Source organism: Amia ocellicauda, chromosome 12 (assembly GCF_036373705.1).
Source record: "Amia ocellicauda isolate fAmiCal2 chromosome 12, fAmiCal2.hap1, whole genome shotgun sequence".
Lineage (NCBI taxonomy): Eukaryota > Metazoa > Chordata > Actinopteri > Amiiformes > Amiidae > Amia > Amia ocellicauda.
Genome location: NC_089861.1, coordinates 36,014,161 through 36,038,687, shown reverse-complemented (window position 1 = coordinate 36,038,687; position 24,527 = coordinate 36,014,161). Strand labels below are relative to the sequence as shown.

Below are 24,527 nucleotides of genomic sequence, written 5' to 3'. Positions count from 1 at the left end.
GACACAGACTGAAAAAGCAATAACCCAGAACTGTGGAGAAACACTGTGGGAAACACTGCGTCAGTCACAGGAATTACTCACCCTGACCCCATGGAACAGCAGGGGGAAGCCACGGCGTGGCAGTTGGCTCCAGTCACTGAGAGACTCTACCACAGCGGGTTCTGCACCCACACACAGTGCGCCTGCATAGAACAACCGTGATGGCAGCGTCAGCAAGGCCTCATGGGAGCGGTAATTACACACCAACTTTGTCACCTGGAGAGAGGGGCAGGTTATTAAGGAAACATTGGTGATACAAAAGGGCAGCAGTGTGGAGTAGTGGTCAGGCCTCTGGAGCAGAGAGTCATGGGTTCAATCCCAGGTTTGGGACACTGGTGATGTATTCTTGAGCAAGGTACTTTACCTAGATTGCCAGTTGGATAAATGGGTAAAATGTGAAAATAATGTCATATACTGCAAAAACTGTAAGTCACCCTGAATAAGGGTGTCTGCTAAGAAAATCAAGTAATAAGTTCTAAACACTACACTACCTTAGCATGCAGTAAGAGGCTTTTTACCGTCTAAAACTCAATGAACGGTAGAGGTGGGAAAGTAAAACCATAACAAGTCAACAGAGAGAGAGACAGCAGCAAGTAAGGCGAGTCATAAAAGAAAACAAATATTCAGCTCCCTTCAAGATACTACAAGTGTTTTCGTGCTACCTGAGTCTCAGAATAAACTCAAACTAGCCAGCAGCTTGGCCTCAGCCACAGAAACCATATCACTAAGTTTTCTTCAAATTAATTTAACTTTGTGCCTAATGCGTTCCTCAAGTCAGCATTCTTGCCTGATGACCGCGATAGCACAAGTTCGAATATTTTCGACTGTCTAACAGAATTGCAATAATTCAGTCTAGTAGCTACGTACTCTGCGCTAAAGACTTTGTCCTCGCCATAGCAACTGAACATTCGCCTTGCCAGAGACCTATCAATGGACCTCACAGAGAAGAGTCATCACTTCAGCGGGATATCTGAAGGACTGGACTGCCTCGCTTGTGCAACCCTCTTTTGACTTGCTACCCAAAAGACACCAGGATTTCACAGGTTTCACCGCACTATCATTCCTCCCATAGTCTCGACTGCATCCTTGTAAAGCCCCGATTAAGTCAGTCAACTTACCATGAGATTTTGATAAGTATCTGAACATTCAATATCCGTTACTCATTAAATATTGCATTTGTCTTTGCTAATGTATAATAGCATATTAATGTATTTTTGCATAATCTAGTTCTATGATATTCAGATGTTTGTTATACATGTACGAGTTATCTAGCATAGATAGATACATACACCGATCAGCCATAACATTATGACCACCTGCCTAATATTGTGTAGGTCCTCCTTTTGCCGCCAAAACAGCCCTGACCCGTCGAGGCATGGACTCCACTAGACCTCTGAAGGTGTGCTGTGGTATCTGGCACCAAGACGTTAGTGCAGATCCCTTAAGTCCTGTAAGTTGCGAGGTGGGGCCTCCATGGATCAGACTTTTGTCCAGCACATCCCACAGATGCTCGATTGGATTGAGATCAGGGGAATTTGGAGGCCAAGTCAACACCTTGAACTCGTGATTCATCAGACCAGGCCACCTTCTTCCATTGCTCCATGGTCCAGTTATGATGCTCACGTGGCCATTGTAGGCGCTTTCGGCAGTGGACAGGGGTCAGCATGGGCACCCTGACAGGTCTGCGGCTACGCAGCCCCATACGCAACAAACTGTGATGCGTTGAGTGTTCTGACACCTTTCTATCAGAACCAGCATTAACTTTTTCAGCAATTTGAGCTACAGTTGCTCGTCTGTTGGATCGGACCACACGGGCCAGCCTTCGCTCCCCACGTGCATCAATGTGCCTTGGCCGCCCATGACCCTGTTGCCGGTTCACTGCTTTTCCTTCCTTGGACCACTTTTAATAGGTACTGACCACTGTAGACCGGGAACACCCCACAAGAGCTGCAGTTTTGGAGATGCTCTGACCCAGTCGTCTAGCCATCACAATTTGGCCCTTGTCAAAGTCGCTCAGATCCTTATGCTTGCTCATTTTTCCTGCTTCTAACACATCAACTTTGAGGACAAAATGTTCACTTGCTGCCTAATATATCCCACCCACTGACAGGTGCCATGATAACGAGATTATCAGTGTTATTCACTTCACCCGTCAGTGGTCATAATGTTAATGTCTGCACCAGTCATAAATCTTTGGTCTATATCGATATGGTCGCCACCTTGAAGTGGAGGAACCAGAGCTGGAGGACCAGGAGTGAGAGCATCATGGCCTCCTATCATGGTGGCACCACAGGCTCCCATAATGATAGCTAGATGGAGACCTGCAGCGGGAGCAATGAGGGCTCCTGCTCATGAGGCTCTCTTGAAAGCTTATTATAAGAAACTATTTTATATATTTCTTATATAAAGAGAGACCTGTTAATGCAGGGATGAGTGTAAGGATTATTTTTCCTTCAAAACTTATAGTACTGTAAAACAAAATACTTTTCTCAAAGCACATTTTTATTACTAGGTCAGATGTTTTTGTATGTCATAAAAGTGCTCTTCTAAGGAATGAAAAAAAGAATTACAAAAGACTTGCAGGACACTTTCTAGTGCAGCACTTTACTAGGTCTCTTGCAGCACACTTCAACATTTTTGAACAGTGGCAAATTATTTGCCAGTAATTCAAGCATGTTAATGTGGGTGCTACAGTTTTGTCTAGGACTGCAACTAAATCCAGATGTGCTGAATCCAGATGTTCCAAAAAGCAACTGCATGCTGAAATGCAAAGAAACCTTTTAGCAAGGATAGGGTAGGATGTGAACTTCTATCTCCTCACGTCTCATAGAAAGTAAACCGATTAAAAAAAAAAATCTGTAGAAAACCTTGCAGTGCTGCTCCCGGCAATTTTCATTTCTAAATTCAAGATGGCAGCCAAACCATGTAACATTAGGCCACAACATTGTGTACATATTAACTTTTTTTTTTCCTTGTTGATACAAATTGACTGTTTGAATACTGTAGTGTGCCACCACAACAGATATAGGGTTAATATGGTAAAGGCGATGCGGTGGGGAGGAGCATAGGGAGAGGGAATAAAATCTGAAGTAAGGCAGAAGAACGAGTCAGTGTGGGAGTGTGTTCAGTCCCCAAGAGCTGCATGTGCTGCAATGATAATTAATACATTGATTTGTTGTTGCACCTGCAATGATGAGTTGGGTCTACTCCTTGGAAACTTCTGTGAGAGTTACAATACTAAACCACACTTCAGATATCCCACCATCTAAATTAAAACATTTGATTTGTATACTGTCCATTAAATAAATAAAAGTTGTTGGATATAAAAGTTTCAAACCATAATAAAAAGCACCTCAATTGCCACTGTCATGTCAGAAGCCATTGGAACGGATTACATTTAAACAGTATTTTGAAAATATAAGATTATCACTTATAAAATGTTTAATCTGAAAGAGCACTATCATGCCATCATGCCTGTGGCATCACTGCGTTATTCTGTTAATGGTTTCGTTATCCATGATCTTTACAGCAAAGTATCGTGCAATATAATGCAAACATGAAACAAAATAAGTGCTTCGACAACATTTTACCGTTTGGAATTTTGTGTTTAATGCACAGAACCCAGCTGTGGCAACGTAAATTATGTTTGCTACAATGTTTGAGGCAATATTGTGTGTTAGCAGGGAAGACCCCCCAAAAATGTAAGGTAATTTTGCAATTGAAAATATCAGGCAGGAAAAGGCATTTTCCAGGATCATTATCCAATTAAGTTTTAATTATGTGTTATTTACTAGGTTTAATGGGTCAGTTGTATAGAACTGCAAGCAGCGGACTGGAGATGATCACATATTTAGTATGCAGCTCCATACTAACTCTGCAAGTGAATTGCAATTGAGCCAATTATTATTAGGTATAATAATAATATAATGTTGAGACAAACTCTGAACTATAGAACGGTTCTTATTATATTTAACCCAAATGTTAAGGTATTGTTCATTGTATTGTATTGTCTTTAGTTACTGCTTCAGTAGTTCAAAAAAATACACAAAAAGGGTTTTACAGCAATTCACTATTTCTGACACTTTTCCCTTATTGAATAAAATACAAATTAAAGGTTAACATACATATGTCACCATGCATATAGTTTATTATGAGTAAGGTACTTTTACTTGAAGGTTAAGATGTTTTGTGCAATTAAAATCAATAAACCATGTGCTTCTAAAAAATAAAGTAAATGATTACCGTTCATTATAACTTATTTTAAACTACAAGGGAATGTTATATTTTGTTAAATGGATAACCTGTAAAAAAATAAAAGTAGGATTTTCATTTAAATCTACACATTAGTAGCTAGTGATGTCATCAATACATTATGCAAATTAGCACCAACGAAGCTTCAAACCTTCACTCGTTAATGTGTTCCAAAACCTCAAAGACATACAGGGTAATGTAAGTAGATGGATTATGAACTAGTTGATGTATAGGAAACAGAAGGTGTCGATTAGAGGAGTCGCTTCTAACTGGAGTGAGGTTGTTAGTGGAGTTCCACAGGGATCAGTACTAGGGCCTTTGCTTTTTCTAATCTATATTAATTATCTGTAATAATCTGGACTCTGGGATAGTTAACAAACTTGTCAAATTGCCGATGATACTAAAATAGGTGGCTCAGCAGATACAATCTCGGCAGCACAGGGTATTGAAAGGGACTTGGATAACATTCAGTTGTGGGCCAACACCTGGCAAATGAAATTCAATACGGTCAAGTGCAAGGTAATACATGCAGGTAACAAAAATGTCCACTATAATTACACTATGGGAGGAATAGAACTAGATGAAGTATCGCATGAGAAAGACCTAGGAGTCTATGTGGACTCCTCACTTTCTCCATCCAAACAATGTGGGGAAGCAATAAAAAAAGGCAAACAGAATGCTAGGCTATATTGTCAAAAGTGTAGAATTTAAAACAAGGGAAGTAATGTGAAGACTGTACAATGCACTAGTTAGACCTCATCTGGAATACTGTGTACAGTTCTGGGCAACACACTTCAAGAAGGATATTGCTGCTGTAGAGGCAGTTCAGAGGAGAGAAACCAGACTTATTCCAGGTCTGAAGGGAAAGTCCTACTCGGAGAGACTGAGGGAACCGAACCTTCTCACCCTGGAACAGAGGAGACTACATGGGGACTTGATCCAAGTCTTCAAAATCATAAAGGGCATAGACCACTTCAAACCAGAGGAGCTTTTCCAGATCAGCAGGAACACACACACCCGGGGACACAAATGGAATTTGGGCTACAAGGCATTCAAAACGGAAAACAGTAGACGCTTCTTTACACAGAGAGTAGTCACAATCTGGAACAAACTCCCCAACAATGTGGTAGATGCTGAAAATTTGGGAACATTTAAAAATAGACTGGATAGGATCCTTGGATCACTTAGTTATTAATGGACACCAAACAAGCACGATGGGTCGAATGGCCTCCTCTCATTTGTAAACTTTCTTATGTTCTATGTACCCTTCAGGACAGCCCTAATATGAACATACCATATTTTAACCAGCGGTTTAAACGTAATAGGTATTGTTTTGAAATTATGGCAGAATAAAAAATAAATAAAAATCCTGAATTCCAGGCCATCCTGAACCTGGAAGCCTAAAAATCCACCCCTGAATGTATGTAAATGAAGACAAAAAATAACTATGCACTATAGCCCCATTCACACTGAAATGGCGTCAAATTGCTGGCAATGTTTGCCTTCTTTTTCCTGTTGTCCTCCATTCACACTGGGTTTGAATGATGGAAAATTGACAAGGATCCATTCACACAGAAAACAGATTGCCAGCAAGAGATGGATATTTTATGGATATGGATATTTAGGAGACATCACACTACTGTGTTATTGTATATTTTTATATAGGCAAAACAATCATTTGGCAGCGCAATGCTGATACAATTCTGTGACATGACGTCGTCTGTCACTGCATGGCTGCTGCTGACACGCAGTAATTAGCTGCTCATGTACTGCAGCCGTATTGTCTTGTCAGAGCTCACTGTTGCAGGCAATGAGCACCGAGGTGATCGTGATGTCAGCACCAGCTGTGCTTCAGTTATTTATTCTCCCTCCTTCCATGAGTGTGCTAGATAACCATTGAGAAGGAGGACTGGCGCTCCTACCTTCTGACTGCCTGGAGCACCCTTTTTGTTACGGTTGTTTGTATACCGTTTGCCTTGATTCCCCTTTTGTGTTTCCACTGTTGGACTATCAAGCTAGCCGCCCATGTATTATTTGGTTGTATCAGAAGTAGTAAAATGTGTCCGACTACTGCATGTAGTAACTTTAATGCTGTCATTATTATTTATTTATTGGCAGACACCCTTATCCAGGGCAACTTACAAATAAGAGCAATACAAAGTGCAAAAATACTTGATTATTGCAATATGATCAGATTCCTAAGAAAACACGGAAATGAATCGTGAAAATGAGTAAGCTTCCAAACGAACTGAGCACATTTGTACACAAGACAAGTGTGAATGGCGAGCACACTGATACATTGTTTCAAAGCGAACGAACCAAACCGATTTTATTTGAAACTAACCCAGTGTGAGGGGGTAACACGTTTGCCTGTATAGAGATATTATACTTTGTATGACTTATTGGTATATGATGTATTAGAATTACATACACCAACCTGTTGGTTCATCAATAACACTCAGAATTGCTGCGACTATATTATTTTCAACCTACAACCCAGTCTGTTTCTCATTACAGTCACAAGTTCTTGTTCAGAGGTGGCTTAACCTTGTTGGGTTGTGGTCGCAAAAATGCACCCCTATTCTGATTGGTTACGGCAGTTAGCTGACGCACTTCGTCGACACACGAGGACTTGACGCTGGATTTGCCGGCAACCATTTTCCTGCTCCATTCACACAGACCCCTTGCCAGTAAATTGTGGGCAATTAGACTAAGACCCTTGCGGGAAAATTGCCGGCAACGGTTTGCATTCACACAGGCAAATTGCAGGCAATTGTTTCAATGTGAATGGGGTTTAAGTTTTGGTACTGAACCTCCAGTCAGCTGGCCTTGAAACTACTACTTGAAAGTTGTTTTACATACCAAAAATAGTTTAACTCAAAAATCCAAAGAATAATAAACATTGCTAACATTTTTGAGAAGGGATGATTAATGTCAAGTCTTCAAAATATATTTGTGAATCTAGCAAAACTAACGAAAAGCAGTGATCAGTTTTACAGCACATTCCCATTTCCATTCCTGCTTTTTTACAGTAGGCCTGTTTGAAACTACCATTTCAACTTAATAGTTAGGAATATACAGTTATGAGCAAAATTATTCAACCCCCACTGCAAATCAGGTTTATTGTCAAAATGTACAGACTGTCAGCTGTTTGCAATGAACAAATCAAACAAAAGCAATTGAAGTAGCTCAACGCAACAAATGCTTCAAGTGCTTTCCCCAAATTCAACTGAAAATGCAACTTATAATGACTTCTCCAGTCTCAAAATTATTCAACCCCCTGAATAGAATCCCTCACAACAGCACAAATATTCAAATCAGATGTTGCCCTGATGCAACTAATCAAGGGCTTCATTAATTGCACCAGGTTTGCTTGAGCTAGAACCAGGGTTCATACAGCTTTTCAAAAGTCAAGCACTTTTCAAGTACTTTCAAGATGCCTGGTCAAAGCTTTTCAAGCACCTCGCAGCCTTGGTAAACTAAACCTTCTCATCTAAAATGCACACTTTTCTGCACTGAACTAAGCAAATGAAATAATTTCACCACACTATTAGATGTTATTATGGTGTAACGCCAAAAATGTTTCATGAGAGCCTTCATGTACACTTGACATTGTGTTGTTACCTGGCTTAAATCAGGTTGATATTAAAATCAATATAAATCAAATCTTGCAATCAGTCAAAATTAGTGAACATAGTAACTTCAGTTTGAATTAAAGCTTTAGTGACAATTGTTTTAAACAGGCAAAACATAAAAAACTACATCAATAATTTTCTTTATTGTACTTCCATGTACATTCAACAAGCAAATGTAAAATAGAGCATAACAAAGTTCTATGAGTCAATCCATGTATATTCAGTATGCTCACTTACGGTCAAAACAGCATCATGTTTATTCTCTTCAAAACAACCAAGTATAAGTTCCTATATCCTTAACCTAGTAAATGGTGACGGTCTTTATGTTACAAATACTTTGCATTAGTATCTGCTGGTCTCTGCCGTTTTATGTTTTTAAATGGAATTACACATTATAATAATTGAATACGAATACTAAACCATCAACATGACCACATACCAGCAATATATATTGTAAATACCTTGTACTGGACAAATTATTTTGTTTTTGCTAGGGTTAAGCGATTGCCTAATTTTAGAAACATTTTAGTTTGTTTTTGCCCTGTGCAAGTGCTGAATGACACTCCCCCCCTGCAAAAGTATCAGTGTCTCTTTCTCGTTTTGTTCCGGTTGTTCTACCGGTATGCTTATTACTTTACTAGTCTGAAAAAGCATATTCTATCTATCTATCTATCTTTCTAGTTATTTAATTCTAATGAAATCAATGTTTATTGACTGTATTTTGTGTACAATGATCAACTGAATACACATATGCAACTGTTATTATTGTTATTATTAGTCTCTTGGTTGCGGTTGTGCATGTCTGAAAAATAAAGGCTTATTCTGTTGTATTCTAGTACTTTTATGTTTATTTTGTCTAATTTACATTGATTATTTAAATCCACAAGCACAATTATTATACTATATACTTGTAGAAAACCTCTATACTATTTTTGTTAAGTCTTAATACACAAAGAAAAGTTAAGCAACTTAAGAAAAAAACTCAAAACTCACTCAACAGCGCAGGGGGGCGAACTCACGCGTAGTGTACATTGCGCGCACACACAAGATGCTGATGTGCAGATACATGGATGTGCACAGAAAGAGGAATTGTCATACCATCAAATACATGTGGACAAATGTGGACCTTGTTTTAACCATAGTTTATATTCAATTTTATCGAGCCACCTCTCTTTAAAACGGCAGCTTTCCGGCATATTTGCAACATTGGGAGCTGATGCCGCGCTGTCTCAGCGGCTCACACTCGCAGCCCATCAAAACACAACGACAGATCAAACAGGAGTCATATTGGCCACGGCATAAAGCAATCAACTGTCTCTCCCCAACCACTGTAGTTATATCCCGAAGTTAATTTAATCAGATTGCCGATTTATTATGACAGTGATATATATATTTCACAAAATTCCAGCACTTTCACAACATTGAAAATACCACCTTAAAATTCAAGCATTTTCAAGGATTTCAAGTACCCGTATGAACCCTGTAGAACACATGAAATAACTGAACTGGCTAGGGGTTTGTTGAATGTCAAGTTTGACTGCATGTTAGAAATATGGCTAAGTCAAAAGAATGGTCCAAAAAGTTAAGAGATCGCAAACAAGGAACAGCATACAAAAAGATAGCGAAGGCACTGAATGTTCCTAGAGACATCATTGGAAGCATAGTTCACAAGTTCACACTACCTGGATGGGGCAGAAAAAGGAAGCTATCAACGACTGCAACCAGATGGCTGAGAAGGTAGGTTGTGAAAAACACTTGAGTGACTGCAAAATACCTGCAGCAAGACTTGGTGGCAACAGGCACTGAGGTTTCAGTGAGCACAGTAAGGAGCATACTAAAACGCAGAAGGTTTCCATGCCAGAACTCCAAGACGTATACCACTACTGACCCAAAAGAACAAGAAATTTAGTTGGCTCCAATATGCTCAAAATCATATAAATAAGCCACAGAAGATTTGGAAGGCAAGATGGATTCATTGAAGTATCAGGAAATCCTAGGAGAAAACGTCATGCCGTCTGTGAGGAAGCTGAAGCATACCTCAAATTCCACCAAGGCTTGGTTGCAGAAGTAGTCCTGGAAGATTCTACAGTGGCCATCACAGTCACCTGACTTGAACCCCATAGAAAATCTCTGGTGAGATTTGAAGAAGGTGGTTGCAGCACGCAAATCCAAGAATATTACTCATGGCCATTGCTCATGAGGAATTGGCTAAGATTCCTCAGGAACACTGCCAGAAGTTGGTGTCTGGCTATGCATCTCATTTGCAGCAGGTCATAACAGCAAAAGGGTGCTCTACTAAGTAATTAAGATGCTTGCCATGAAGGGGTTGAATAATTTTGAGACTGGAGAATTCATAAGTTGCATTTTCAGTTGAATTTGGGGAAAGCACTTAAATTGCTTTTGTTTGATTTTTTCATTGCAAACAGCTGACAGTCTGTACATTTTGACAATAAACCTGATTTGCAATGGGGTTTGAATAATTTTGCTCACAACTGTACATCATAATATGGAAGCGTATTAGGGCCATGTAAAGAGTTTTTTATTTTCCCCTCTATCAATGAGGGGGCATGCATGGGGGTTAAAAAAATAAATAACACTCCCTACTTGGCCCTACTACAGTTCCGTATAATAAACTGGGTGTATGATGTACATTTTGAAGAAGAGGTTGAATTTGCAGAATCCCAATAATAATGTCCACATTAAAAAGTCTCAAAAAACCTTTATATCACACAAAAAAAGACTGGACCAAAAAACCCTCACTATATATATATATTTTTTAGCCAAAATATTAATATACTGAAATACCATGGAACACTACCAGCCACTGTGAAAAGGAGGAGGTAGCAAATGCACTTCCTGCTATACTGCTCTAAATAGTTAATGACTGAAAAAATACTGGAATCTAAACCTCTCCAGGTCACCCCATCTCCTCCCAGTCCCCACCCATTGTTAATTTAGTTGATGAAATTGATGAGGAAAATCAACTGTTAACCATTTTAGTTAACAAAGCTGAAAATCTGATTAAATCATCCAAAAAGACGATAACGATGACTAAAATATTTTTCATTTTCGTTTGCAAAAATATGATGAGAAGAAATCCACAGTTTGACAAAAACCCTGCCCATCAAATAGCAGCCAATCCCTGGCAGCACGATTATATGCGTCCTGTCGACTTGACTAAACAGGTGGTCTATGTGGCATTAGGGTCCCTTGTATCAGGATACCCCCTCTCTCTTCCTCTGTGTGGTATCAGAGTACCCCTGCCCTCCCCCTCCATGCAGGGTTAGGATCTGCCTACCACTGTGATGTGATGTCGGATTGACCCACCAGCAGGGGGTTGTAGCCGGTGCTGTGGCCAAATCGTGCCTCGTCACGGGAGTAGAGGGGAAGCCCCATCAGCCGTTCCAGCAGAGACACCCCAAGACCAAACGCAGAGGCCAGGCGGCACTTCACCACTGGGCCCAGCTGCCTTGGATCCCCTACTAGGACAATCTGGGGAGAGGGAGAAAAATATGTAAATGTAATGGAAAGTGCTGCATGGAAAAGTATTATTAAGACAGGGCAGGTTATCCAAATATATGCTAACTAACCTGTCCTTCTCGCTCTGACAGCAGGCCCAGTGGGATCAGTGTCTCTGGCTCAGTGGCCTGACCTGCTTCATCTATAAACACATGACTGAAGTGACCCACTCTGGGAGGGAGAGAGAGAGGGGAACACCTTTCAGTTTTAGAGTGATCATGACATGAACTACAGGTGGAAAGCAGGTGGTTCCCCTTCCTTGACTTCTCCAGTCCATTCTCATCAAACACTCGATGCCTTTTCTAACCACCCCACCTCCCCCCCGCCACCATACCGCAATCCCAGTTGGTATAGCATGCCGGCAGAGGAGCAGGTGGAGATGATGATACGGTGAAAGGCAGCCTGGCGTACATCCTCCCCAGCACGGCAGTATGGACGGACCTCCTCAGGCACGGACTGCAAGTGAGAGAAGGGGGGTGGCTTAGAGGAACCAGAGACAGAGAAGTGGAGAAACGTAGTATTTGCTGTGATCGGTGTAGTTACCTCCTCCAGCCTGCAGGTGGCATTGAGGCGCACCAAGCTGCCACTTTGCAGGAAGCCGCTGTGATGCATTCGGGAGCAGAGTAGGTCGGCTGCACTGTTCGAGGGAGAGCACACCAGTAGCCGACTAGAGGGGAGGCGATGGTAAATCTGTGGGCAGAGTGGAGGGATTGTTTATTGAAGGATTAGTTTAGGGTGTGTCAAAGGAGACTGGAAATTCTGACAAAACCATTGAAGGGAGGTACATTGTTTGAGGGCCCTTCCATCCAGCCCTGAAGGAAGCAGAATGGTGAAAGCTGCACTATAGCCTATATCTGCAGCACCTCCAAGGCTATACCAAACTGGTCTGTACCTGCAGTATGGCTTCGATGAGGGTGATGGTCTTTCCAGTGCCTGGGGGCCCAAACAGTATGTAGGGGGTGGGGCGACATTCCCCAATAAGAATCTGTCTCACTGCTGCTCGTTGGTGAGTGTTTAGGGCAGGATTAAAGAACCCTCCAGCTGATAGCATACTGAATGACAGAGTATCAAAGTCTGAGAGAGAGAGAGAGAGAGAGAGAGAGAGAGAGAGAGAGAGAGAGACACTGACTTTTAACTACACTTTATTAGCAGGTGATTAAAAATCAATTATTTCAACAAGCTAGCAAAATGGATACTAAAGTGTTTTTTTAAACCACAAATACCACACATGAAGCAAGTCAAACATGTCTAGGTTATGCATCAGTGTGTAAAAATCATACTCAACCTTGATGATTCTGCACTTCACCCGAGAGTAAAACGTCTGTAAAACTGTCACTGGCCCTCACTTCAATCATGTTCTTCCTGCTCAATATATGGCCATTTTGTCAAGCTGGAAGTTGGCCAGTTGGTAAACGTATTGTGTGTGCTTCTCTTTCAGTACACAACAATTAAAAACAGATATACTAAAAACCAGGTTAAGATCCGTCAACAAAACCATGAAAACCGTAAAATAGGGGTAAGAGATACACACTCACTAGAACAATAAAAAATGGTTTCCCCGACACTAGCACAATGGACACATCACCAACACTGGGGTTTAGAACAAACACAAAGGAATTCTCCTTAATGCTGGTAAGCAGTAGGGTAGTGCAATATTAAAAATTAAAATCACAGATGATGGACGTGCAAACATCACGATATACGATATTAAATCGGCTCGCCGGAAGGGGGTTGGGGTGCAAGTTGTGCAGGTTGCGGCAGACAGCTCCTGTAGTGAGTGTTCTCTCTCCAAACCCTCGGGGTCTGCCTCTCGGGGACCTGGGGCAGCCCTTGATGGAAAAGCTGTGCGCCTAGCGCCATCTCCTGCAGCTCGCTGGTGTAGAGCTGAGAGTAAAACTTACTCCCTCTTATGGATCTCCCATGACCCCAACAGTTCCTGCATGGAGGCCAAGCACAAGCAGTGAAAAAGCTTACTCCAGCCTCACTCCTTCTCCAGGATGAAGTAGATCTCACTAGCGTCCCCTGTGCCCTGCCGTCCAATAGGTCTGCCAAATTTTATTTTTTGCTGCGAGAGACTCAAACTACACAATCTGCCATGGTCTCAGCGAAGTCTGAAGTTCCATGATCTCAATCGTGCAGACTGGGTGCTGTTCCAGGTGACATTCATAAGAACATGAGAAAGTTTACAAACGAGGAGGCCATTCGACCCATCGTGCTCGTTTGCTGTACATTAATAACCAAGGTGATTCAAGGATCCTATCCAGACTATTTTTATGTTCCCAAATTGTCAACTTCAACCACATTGCTGGGGAGTTTGTTCCAGATTGTAACAACTCTCTAGGTGAAGAAGCGTCTCCTGTTTTCCGTCTTGAATGCCTTGAAGCCCAATTTCCATTTGTGATCGTGGGGCCGTGCGTCAGAGTATATCGATATCTAAGAATCTACCAGTCCTCCCTCATACACAACTACCCAAGTACCTGTGCTGGTCCCTGGTGTCTGGGAATCAGCCTGTCTGTCCTTAAGGGCTCCTCCTCATTTTAATACCCACCACATCATCTGCAGTGTCTTCCCCAGGATTCGGGGGTGGGTGGCATTTTTTACACAATGCGTAACAAGGGATACCTTCTGTAGATTTAGGTAGCAGGATTCCTACCACTGCCAGCTTTCGGAGCTCGGATAAACCCTTATACCATACCAAAATGGCTGCCTGGGTGTCAAAATCTTGATGTAAACACTGAAAACCTGAAATGGAAGAGCATCGCACGGTGGAAGCAAAAGTTATAGCACCTTGGCAATCTTGCATTTCAGAATTATTGTGCCTCGGCACTGAAGTCCTTAAATGACAATGGAAACTCTGTTCTGTATTACTTAGGATCATAAAAACCTGCCTTCTAAACGTTACGAAATGCCTCAGCAGCGGATTCCTTCCCAATGACAGAATCCTTCTCATGCCAAACATGATCTTCCTCTATCTGCAGTTTACTCTCCAGTACCTAATTTCACATAAGAGGTGGCACCATATGAAAGGGTAATCTTCCAAGCCGGTGCCACTAAAGGCAACACCAAAATGTTGGTGTCATTAACAGTAATGCCCAGCTTTGCAAGCTCTGTTTTTGCCAAAGAAAACACTAAAGCACCACTCATTCAGGAGGCAGATTTAATATTTGATTGAATTACACATTTGAGGGGACAGAACAGTTTAGGGGTGAATTTTATTCCATGATGGCGTGTTAGGATTTCAAAAGGTCCCCCTGAACCAGCCATAGTGGCCACAGACACGGAGAAAAAACAAAATCATAAACTGTATTAACAGTAAACAAGAGAAAAGCAAAAATCAGATGCACACAGACCTGCCTCAGCTCGCACTCTTGAAACTCAGCCCACAAACTCTCAGCATACAAGAGATAAGGTGAACAAGGAAAAGCACATACTTCTGTTTGCCCATTTCTTTTTACCCCATTGAATGACAGAGCCATGCTGCTGTACTCATTCCCAGTTCTCCAGTCTGAGCTGCAGAAAAAAAAAGCAGGCCGGGGAAGACTTATGCTGTAAGGAGTTAGCTGCCAATCACCTGTTTTAGTCTGTGTTGCCACAGAAACCATGTCCATGAAGACTGTCCCCATAGCTGGTTCATCTGTTGTGTGTGGACCCTGTTCCTGGGTTGGGAGAAAGAGCTTTTGAAAACTGTACTCCATATTTAATGAACATCTCTTTCCCTGTTAATCCATTCCCATCACCTTACACCCTGCCCTTCACCCCCTAAGCTTTCCTCCTAATTTCTACACCTCTCAAAACATCATCCCCAACTACCTCCCTTAACAGCTAAGGGTCACCCTATCCTCACCCCATCATGCTCGCTCCCTCTTCTGTCCTTCTCCTCCTCTTCTCCCCATTTCTCACTCCACTGGGGGGACCGAACCACCACACAGCTGGGGAACAACACTGCAGAGAGAGAGACAGAGACTGACTGACTTTAAATGTACTTTACAAATGTACAATTTCCTTTTCCTACTGTTAGAGATAGCCAAATTGGCCTGCCCTATCAAAAAATTGGCTTTGAGTTGAACAGTAGCACTTATACCATACACAAACACCTTCGAAGAAAAACACAATGAGAGTTGAAAAAGAAAAACCTGCAACCATAAAAATAAAGGAAATCTATTACAGTCTAAATAACAGTGAGCAACAGTTTCCCTTTGACCACAAAACACACAGGCATCAGTCACATCATGGTCAATAATAGCCAGAAAATAATTCACTGCTAAAACCATATGCAGAACCCTCTACTGTAAATTCCCAGCTCTCTTATTCAGGGGGGGTTGTATACAGAGTTCCCCAAGCTCTGCGAACTGCACTTTCAACAGGCAGCTTTCCTCTCCAGGGTGAATCAGGGGCACCTTTTAACGGTGCAAAATTAGCAGTTTTCAATAAGCCAAATTCAGTGTGTCCCTGGTTGGTTTGCGCATGATTAATAATTTATGAATAAATTCATTTTCTTAGCACAGGGCGAATTACACAAAACATACATATTTTACAGTAAGAGAAGATCAAATACACAATAAGCTCTGTGGACAGTGATGCACTTTGCGAGCAATCACATGCCAGCAGAGTGCTGACAATGTATTATTATTATTATGTATTTCTTAGCAGACGCTCTTATCCAGGGTGACTTTCAAAACATAGCATTGTTGCGGTGTCTGGCAACAGGGACAATGCAACAATGATTTGGGACCATCATCCCAGAGTTCATCAATAAGCAGAATTTCAAACCATTAACATCACCTGAGATCGTCCGACAGTTTATTGATTTGCCCACGCCTGCGCCGCAAATACCCCCAAAACAACCGCATTCATAATCAATAGGATAGCCTATAGTCATTGTTTTTTAAACAAGAATAAAAGTAAAAATACACTACAAAATGAATGAAAATGTATCCACTCATACAAAGTATATTCATAATGAACTGTATGCGGGGTGTATTGCATATTCGTATAGCTGTATTTTCGTTTCTGCTCGTCTACATGTGATCTTGCGTTGTTTTGTTTTTTACAATGCATCTGTGCTGCGTACACACTGAATGAGTTTAATTGTGATGGTTAAATAGGGTTTCAAAGACAGTAGTAAAACTTGCAAAAGGACACAGTACGCCATGGTGCTGATTATTATTGCCGAGCGTTTCTAGACTTATATCCGTGCTTGGGAACGTCCACATCCAGTGATGTCAGTGTTCGGAAATGCAGGCCGGTTCGCAAAAAGTTCAGCTGGTTCCCAGGGCGAGCACCAGCTCTGGCACCATGTCGGTGGAAAAGCGCTAAGTGTGTGCAGGAGAGGCTGGACAAGGAGTACAGCATTCCCAATAGCGAGCAGCCTTGTCTAATCCCTCTCTGAACTGGAAACGGGGTACTCAAACCACCATTGATTTTGAAAAACACTAAAAACTTTATTATAAAAACATTTAATCAATGCCAAGAAATTAGGGCCCAAACCAAAAGCTTCCAAGGTATGGAACAAATACTTGTGATCCACACGATCAAATGCTTTTTCTTGATCCAATGAGATCAAACCTGCTTGAAAGCCAAACAAACTGGATGCCACAATCAGGTCCGTCACCAAAAAAATGTTATCAAAAATAGAGTGCTGTGGGACACAGTAAGTCTGATCTGGGTGCACTAGGGATCCCATAACTGGACTGAGGTGGTTGGCAAGAGCCTTTGACAAGATCTTAAAGTGACAGCACAACATCAACACAGGTCTCCAGTTGGAGACTGAACATAAGTCACACTCTTCAGGAAGCAGCGTAATAACTGCCCTCCTGCAGCTCAATGGCAGTTCACCATCCAGCACACCCCCCTCTTCACACACACACCGAGTAAGTCCGTCCCCAGCACTGGCCACAGAGCCTCATAGAACTCCACCAGAAACCCATCAAGTCCTGGAGCTTTCATTGTTCAAGTCCTGCAGGGCAACACTGAGCTCATGCAGTGAGATGGGCTGCTCAGGCTGGGCCACACTGGCTGCAGTGAGCTATGGAAGACCCTATGTGAAATGCTGCGCTGCTGACTTGCCCAATCCTGCCTGCGCCTCATACAAAGCACTGTAGAAGCCCACTGCATACCGACGCACCTGCGCCAGCTCACACAGCTCATTTGCAGATGGAACATGTGGTTCCTATCCATCTTTGCTTCAATCGTGCAATTAAAATCCCCTGCCATTACCCAAACTTCATCAGGTTTGGCATCAGCTAAAACAGGTGTCAAAGTTATTTAGCCTTGGAGGCCATTTCTGACAGCACCTTAGTGTCGAGTGCCATCTAATGATAAAAGGAAGAAAAAAAAAAAAACACCTGTGTTGTGTGTATAATTGCATACTGTTACATAATCTTAAAATAATGAATAATTAGGAAGTATAACACCTCTTTATGAAGTCTTATTTTCCACACATAGTTAGCCTAAGATATAAATATATTTTACCTTTCAAAACTTGTCCCGACACCTTGCAGTTCTTCCCATTCACTAGCTTTGGGATATATCGTGAGATATTCAGACCAGTGGCAACACACAGTATTGCAGACAGATGCTCATCTGTGAGCCTTGACCTGTGTTTCGATTTGTTCACGTTCATTGTGGAAAAGAGCTGTTCGCAAATGTAAGTGCTTCCAAAAAGGCTCAGAATTTTGGCAAAATGATCGGTTAGCTTTCGGATGTTGTTTATTGGGATGTTTTGTTAAAACTCTCACAATGGCATTGCAGAGTACTTATCCCGATACTTGTCACGATATCTGCACTGAATGGATTAGCAAATAACTGAAATATCTCCCGGTGTAACTGGAAGTCTAAGAAGCAGTGCTCAAATTCTTTTTACAAGTCTGACAGTTTTGCACTGTAACACATGCAGCTTTCTTTCCAAAATGCATCTTCAAGAACGGCAAGAGGGAACGTGAGCAAAATTTCCTCCAACGGTTTGCCTATCCCACAAATTCAACTTTGCTTTAAAAGCACTTACTTCCTCTAGCATGTTTGGGTCCTTGAAGTTTCCAATTTAAAATGTTCATTTGCTCAGTAAGATCGACAAGGAAAGCAAGGTTCATCAGCCAAGGAGGATCTTCAAGCTCTTCAACTGTTTTGCCTCTCTCACTCATGAAATTCTGAATAACCCGATGCAAATTAAAGAACTGTTTCAAAACTGTGCCGCGACTCAACCAACGTACTTGTGAGAAGTACTGTATGTCATCGTACTGTGATAACAGTTCAGCTAACGGAGCCCAAAACTGGCGGTATTGCAAACCTCCACTACGAATGAAATTCACACACTTAACAACTGTGCTAATTAATATGCATATTATACAATAATAATGTAGTTGAGGAGGTAAATCAACAGGCATAGCTTGTGAGATGCATTCCAGTTCAAGAAATGGAAAAGCTGTGTAATTTTGAAAAGCTGCAGGTTTAACTGATCCACCTTGTAATAATAATAATAATAATAACAAAAAGTGTTCTTAAGAACAAAGTTTACAAACAAGAGGAGGCCATTCAACCAATCATCCTCGTTTGGTGTCCATTAATAACCGAGTGATCCAAGGATCCTATCCAGTCTGACTTTAAATGTTCACACATTTTCAGCTTCTACCACATCACTGGGGAGTTTGTTCCAGATTGTGACTACTCTCTGTGTGAAGAAGTATCTCCTGTTTCCATCTTGAAGCCAAATTTCCATTTGTGTCCCAGGTGCGAGTGTCCCTGCTGATCTGGAAAAGCTCCTCTGGTTTGAAATGGTCGATGCCTTTCATGATATTGAAAACTTGGATCAAGTCCCCACGTAGTCTCCTCTGTTCCAGGGTGAAATGGTTCAGTTCTCGCAGTTTCTCCAATTAGGACATTCCCTTCAGAACCTGGAATAAGTCTGGATGCTCTACTCTGAACTGCCTCTAGAGCAGTGATATCTTCCTTGAAGTGTGGTGACTAGAACTGTACACAGTATTCCAGATGAGGTCTAACTAGTACATTGTACAGTCTGAACATTACTTCCCTTGTTTTAAATTGTACACTTTTGACAATATACCCAAAGATTGTTTGTCTTTTTTTATTGCTTCCCCACATTGTTTGGAAGGAGAAAGTGAGGAGTCCACGTAGACTCCTAGGTCTCTCATGCATTACTTCATCTAGTTCTATTCCTTCCATAGTGTAATTATAATGGACATTTGTTACCTGCATGTATTATCTTGCACTTGACCATATTGAATTTCATTTGCCAGGTGTCAGCCCACAACTGAATATTATTCATGTCCCTTTGAATAGCCTGTGCTGCCGAGATTGTATCTGCTAAGCCACCTATTTTAGAATCATCTGCAAATCTGACAAGTTTGCTAATTATCCCAGAGTCCAGATCATTAATATAAATTAGAAAAATCAAAAGCACTAGTACTGATCCCTGTGGAACTCCACTAACAACCTCACTCCAGTCGACACCCTCGGTTTCCAATACATCAACCAGTCAATAATCCATCTAATTATATTACCCTGAATGCCTACAGCTTCTAATTTGAGGATCAGTCTTTGTTGTGGAACCTCATCAAAAGCTTTCTGAAAATGTAAGTATATCATATCATATCATATGCTTTCACATGATCTACAGCTGCAGTTGCGTGTTTGAAAAATTCAAATAAATTATCATGATCTGCCTCATCTTAACCCATGTTGACTATCTCCAATAATATGGTTTTCATTAAGATGCTCCTCTATTTTCTGTCTAATAATTTTCTAAAACATTTTACAGGTGATGCAGGTGAGACTGATTGGTCTGTAATTTCCTGGCTCAGTTTTGTCCCCTTTCTTGTGGATTGGTATGACATTTGCTGTCTTCCAGTCAGTGGGCACATCCCCCGTTCTAAGTGTCATTTGGAATAGTTTAGTTAGTGGCCTATAAATAATTTCCCTAATTTCTTAAAGTACTGTTGGAAATATACCATCTGGCCCAGGTGATGTTTGTTTTTAATTCTGCTAGTCCCTGTAGTACCTCCTCCTCATTTATCCTTTCAGGGTTTGACTGGACTGGTGGTTTACCTGTGGCATGTTATCTTTTTTTTCTTTTGAAAAAACGCTGTGAAATACTAATTTAGAACATTTGCCACATCATGTTCGTTTTCTAAGATACTTCCATTTTTGCCCTTTATCGGTTTCACTTCCTCCTTTATTAACCTTTTGCTGTTGTAGTATTGAAAAAAGCACTTTGCATTAGGTTTTAGCTCCAAGAGCTGTTTCTTTCCATTTCCCTCTTTGCATTCCTGATCGCTTTCTTAAGATCTCTTTGCAGTTCAACATATTCTTTGTATTTTGTTTCATCTCCATCCCTTCTGTATGCGCTATACATAATTTTCTATATTTTTATGGCATACTCCTATTAAACCATTTTGGCCAATGTTTTTTGGTCCTCAATTTGCTATGTTTTGGGACAAATTTCTCCTGAGCCTCAAGTAGTATATTCCTGTGATGCTGGTACATCACATGGTCAGGAGCAATGGCCATGTTCCCGATCTATACACGGACTGATAGAACCTGGTAACATTATGGACCATCAACAAAACACTGACTTACCTGTTCAAAAGGATTCCACCACAGCATGCAGACATGGGAAAAGAAGGGAAAGAACATACATTAACATGTGAGCTCACATAACACGCACATTCAGCTAAAAAGGACAATATCAGTGAACTAAATATAAAATCTCTGTAAATACTTACCTGTTTATATGTATTTTCATTTAACCTTGGGATTGTGTTGTGGGGGGTAGATTGGTGGTGGATGTGTGTGGATTGTGAGGAGTCAGGTGGTTGTGGAAATGGGGTTACAGAAACCTCTCATCCTGGTTATTTAAGGGAAGCCCAGGAGTAACTAGGGGGTGGGACTTAAGGTATAAAGGAAGCAGGATGTGAGCAGGGAGAGAGAGTGTGTTTGGGGCGTGACATGAAAGAGCAGAAGTTCAAAGTCAAGTTTAATTATTGCCACCCTTCCAGAGCTCGGCAAAGAGTGGTGGGTGACAATTCCTAAAATATAACCATCCATTTTCAACTGAATCTGTTTCCAGTGTGCTCCTTGACACACAACGTTTTGGATGTCAGACTATAAATGACGTTTCGGTGCCACTGCCTTCATCCTCTGTCATCATGGCTCAGTGTGTTTTTCTCTTCAGGTGCTTATGCATCGTCATGCTCCCGCACCATGTGAGTTTGAGCACTGCAAAGAAGAGTTTGCTGCAACATGTGCAAAGCTAGTGTAAAGTGTTCCCAAACTTTCACACCTTTCCACGGGTGTAGATGTAGCCGGCTGTAAAAGGACACAATAACCGCAGGGAGACTCGGGTCAGGGCTTTATTGCGGCTAGCTCGATAGTCCAACAGTGGAAACACAAAAGGGGAATCAAGGCTGTCTGCGAGGCAGTGGACAATATGGTTGCACCACATGAGCACCTAATTAGCGCATGTCAGCAGCAGCCATGCGGTGACAGACGGTGTCCTGTCACACCTGCGTTATCTTTAAAGTTGTTGTAGAGGCAATTGAATTGATTACTTGTTGCAGCCCTAATAAATCAGACAGACTGGCAAGAGGAGCGGAAGGGAGATGTGATTTTAAGCCATGGCTCCAATCTCAGTGCTGGTGTGGCTATTTTATTTGAACAGGCTTTTCCAGTTGGTAACATAACCGTAATTTGGTGTTTTTGTTGAGGGTGAATATGATTTTTGGGGAGAAGTTCTTGTAATGTCTATGCCCCAACAACGTCTATGAGATCTTAAGAAAGGGATCAGGGAAGCAAAGAAGGAGATAGGAAAACATAGCTCTTGGAACTAAAACTAATGCAAAGAGCTTTTTTCAATACTACAACAGCAAGAGGCCAATAAAGGAGGAAGTGAAACAGCTAAAGAGCAAAAATTGAAGTATCTTGGAAAACGAACAAAATGTGGCAAATGTTCTAAATGAGAATTTAACAGCGTTTTTTACAAAAGAAAAAACAGATAACATGCCACAGGTTAACAACCAGTCCAGTCAAACCCTAAGAGAGATCAGGATAAATGAGGAGGAGGTACTAAAGGGACTAGCAGAATAAAAAACAAACATCACCTGGGCCAGATGGTATATTTCCAACAGTACTTAAAGAAATTAGGGAAATGTATAGGCTGCTAACTAAACTATTCCTAATGACACTTAGAACAGGGGATGTGCCAACTGACTGGAAGACAGCAAATGTCATACCAATCCACAACAGAAGGGACAAAACTGAGCCAGGAAATTACAGACCAATCAGTCTCACCTGCATCACCTGTAAAATGTTGGAAAAAATTATTAGACAGAAAATAAAAACATCTTATTGAAAAACATTCTTGGAGATAGTCAACATGGGTTTAGAAGAGGCAGATGTCTTACTAATGTATTCAAATTTTGTGAACATGCAACTGTAGCTGTAGATCACGTGAAAGCAAATATGATATACTTAGATTTTCAAAAAGCTTTTTATAAGGTTCCACACCCAAGACTGATCCTCAAATTGGAAGCTGTAGGCATTCAGGGTAATATAAGTAGAATGGATTATGAACTAGTTGATATATAGGAAACAGAGGGTGTCGATTAGAGGAGTTGCTGGAGTGAGGTTGTTCGTGGAGTTCCACAGGGATCAGTACTAGGGCCTTTGCTTTTTCTAATCTATATTAATGATCTGGACTCTGGCACAGTTAGCAAACTTGTCAAATTTGCAGATGATACTAAAATAGGCGGCTCTGCAGATACAATCTCGGCAGCACAGGTTATTCAAAGGGACTTAGATAATATTCAGTTGTGGGTCGACACCTGACAGATGAAATTCAATGTGGACAAGTGCAAGGTAATACATGCAGGTAACAAAAATGTCCACTATAATTACACTATGGGAGGAATAGAACTAGATGAAGTAAGGCATGAGAAAGATCTAGGAGTCTACGTGGAGCCAAACAATGTGGGGAAGCAATAAAAAATGCAAACAATGTTAGGGTATATTGTGAAAAGTGTAGAATTTACAAACAAGGGAAGTAATGTTAAGACTGTACAATGCACTAGTTAGACCTCATCTGGAATACTGTGTACAGTTCTGGGCACCACACTTCAAAAAGGATATCACTGCTCCACAGGCAGTTCAGAGGAGCGCAACCAGACTTATTCCAGGTCTGAAGGGAATGTCCTATTCAGAGAGACTGAGGGAACTGAACCTTTCCACCCTGGAACAAAGGAGACTATATGGGGACTTGATCCAAGTCTTAAATTATGAAAGGCATCGACCACTTCAAAGCAGAGGAGCTTTTCCAGATCAGCAGGGACACATGCACCCAGGGACACAAATGGAAATTGGGCTTCAAGACATTCAAGACGGAAAACAGGAGACACTTCTTTACACAGAGGGTTGTGATAATCTGAAAAACTCCCCAGAGAGGTGGTTGAAGCTGAATATTTGGGTACATTTAAAATCAAACTGGATAGGATCCTTGGATCACTCAGTTATTAATGGACACCAAATGAGCATGATGGGTCAAATGGCCTCCTGTCGTTTGTAAACTTTATGTTCTTATGAGAGTGATAAGCCAATGGGAAAAGGGTGTTGGGTGGACAGGTGCACATGGCTGTGTAGGAATGTGAGGTTAACGTGGGTGATGACTACCTCTGGAGGTGATCTGGGGAATAGGAGAGAGGAGATGTGACAGAGAGAGAACAAAAGACAGAGAGGTGAGGATGACAAGACAGACACTGTAGGATCTGTGAGGAGTCCAATGCATGGAAGTCCTGGATCACAGCCAGGCTAGACAGAGCTCACTAATGCCCCTCTCCACTGGCACATCCAACCCGGAACCAAGCCCAGCTTGCCCGATAGGGTGTTGTTCTAGTAAGTACATTAAGTGCAGATTATATGCAGGCAATTATTATAGTGTTAATTTTACCAAGTGCTCAAATGTTACCTGTATAAAAGTTTGTACTTTTACGAGTTGAGATTAGGAGCACTCCCTTTAAGAGAGTGCTCCTAATCTCAGCTCGTTACCTGCATAAAAGACACCTGGGAGCCAGAAATCTT

The 24,527-nt window shown here is 41.4% G+C and overlaps 1 protein-coding gene across 1 annotated transcript in view; it reads right to left on the bottom strand.

The window, feature by feature from the left end:
* Positions 1-24,527, bottom strand: part of mov10l1 (Mov10 like RNA helicase 1) — a 51,649-nt gene that overhangs the window by 8,618 nt on the left and 18,504 nt on the right. The window contains exons 15-22 of the mRNA XM_066719464.1: positions 15,289-15,386; positions 15,016-15,100; positions 12,337-12,518; positions 11,988-12,134; positions 11,779-11,900; positions 11,516-11,615; positions 11,253-11,417; positions 82-255 (exon numbers count right to left, since the gene is read on the bottom strand). Of these exons, the coding sequence (XP_066575561.1) occupies positions 82-255; positions 11,253-11,417; positions 11,516-11,615; positions 11,779-11,900; positions 11,988-12,134; positions 12,337-12,518; positions 15,016-15,100; positions 15,289-15,386 (1,073 nt within the window). The remainder of the gene's footprint in view (positions 1-81; positions 256-11,252; positions 11,418-11,515; positions 11,616-11,778; positions 11,901-11,987; positions 12,135-12,336; positions 12,519-15,015; positions 15,101-15,288; positions 15,387-24,527) is intronic.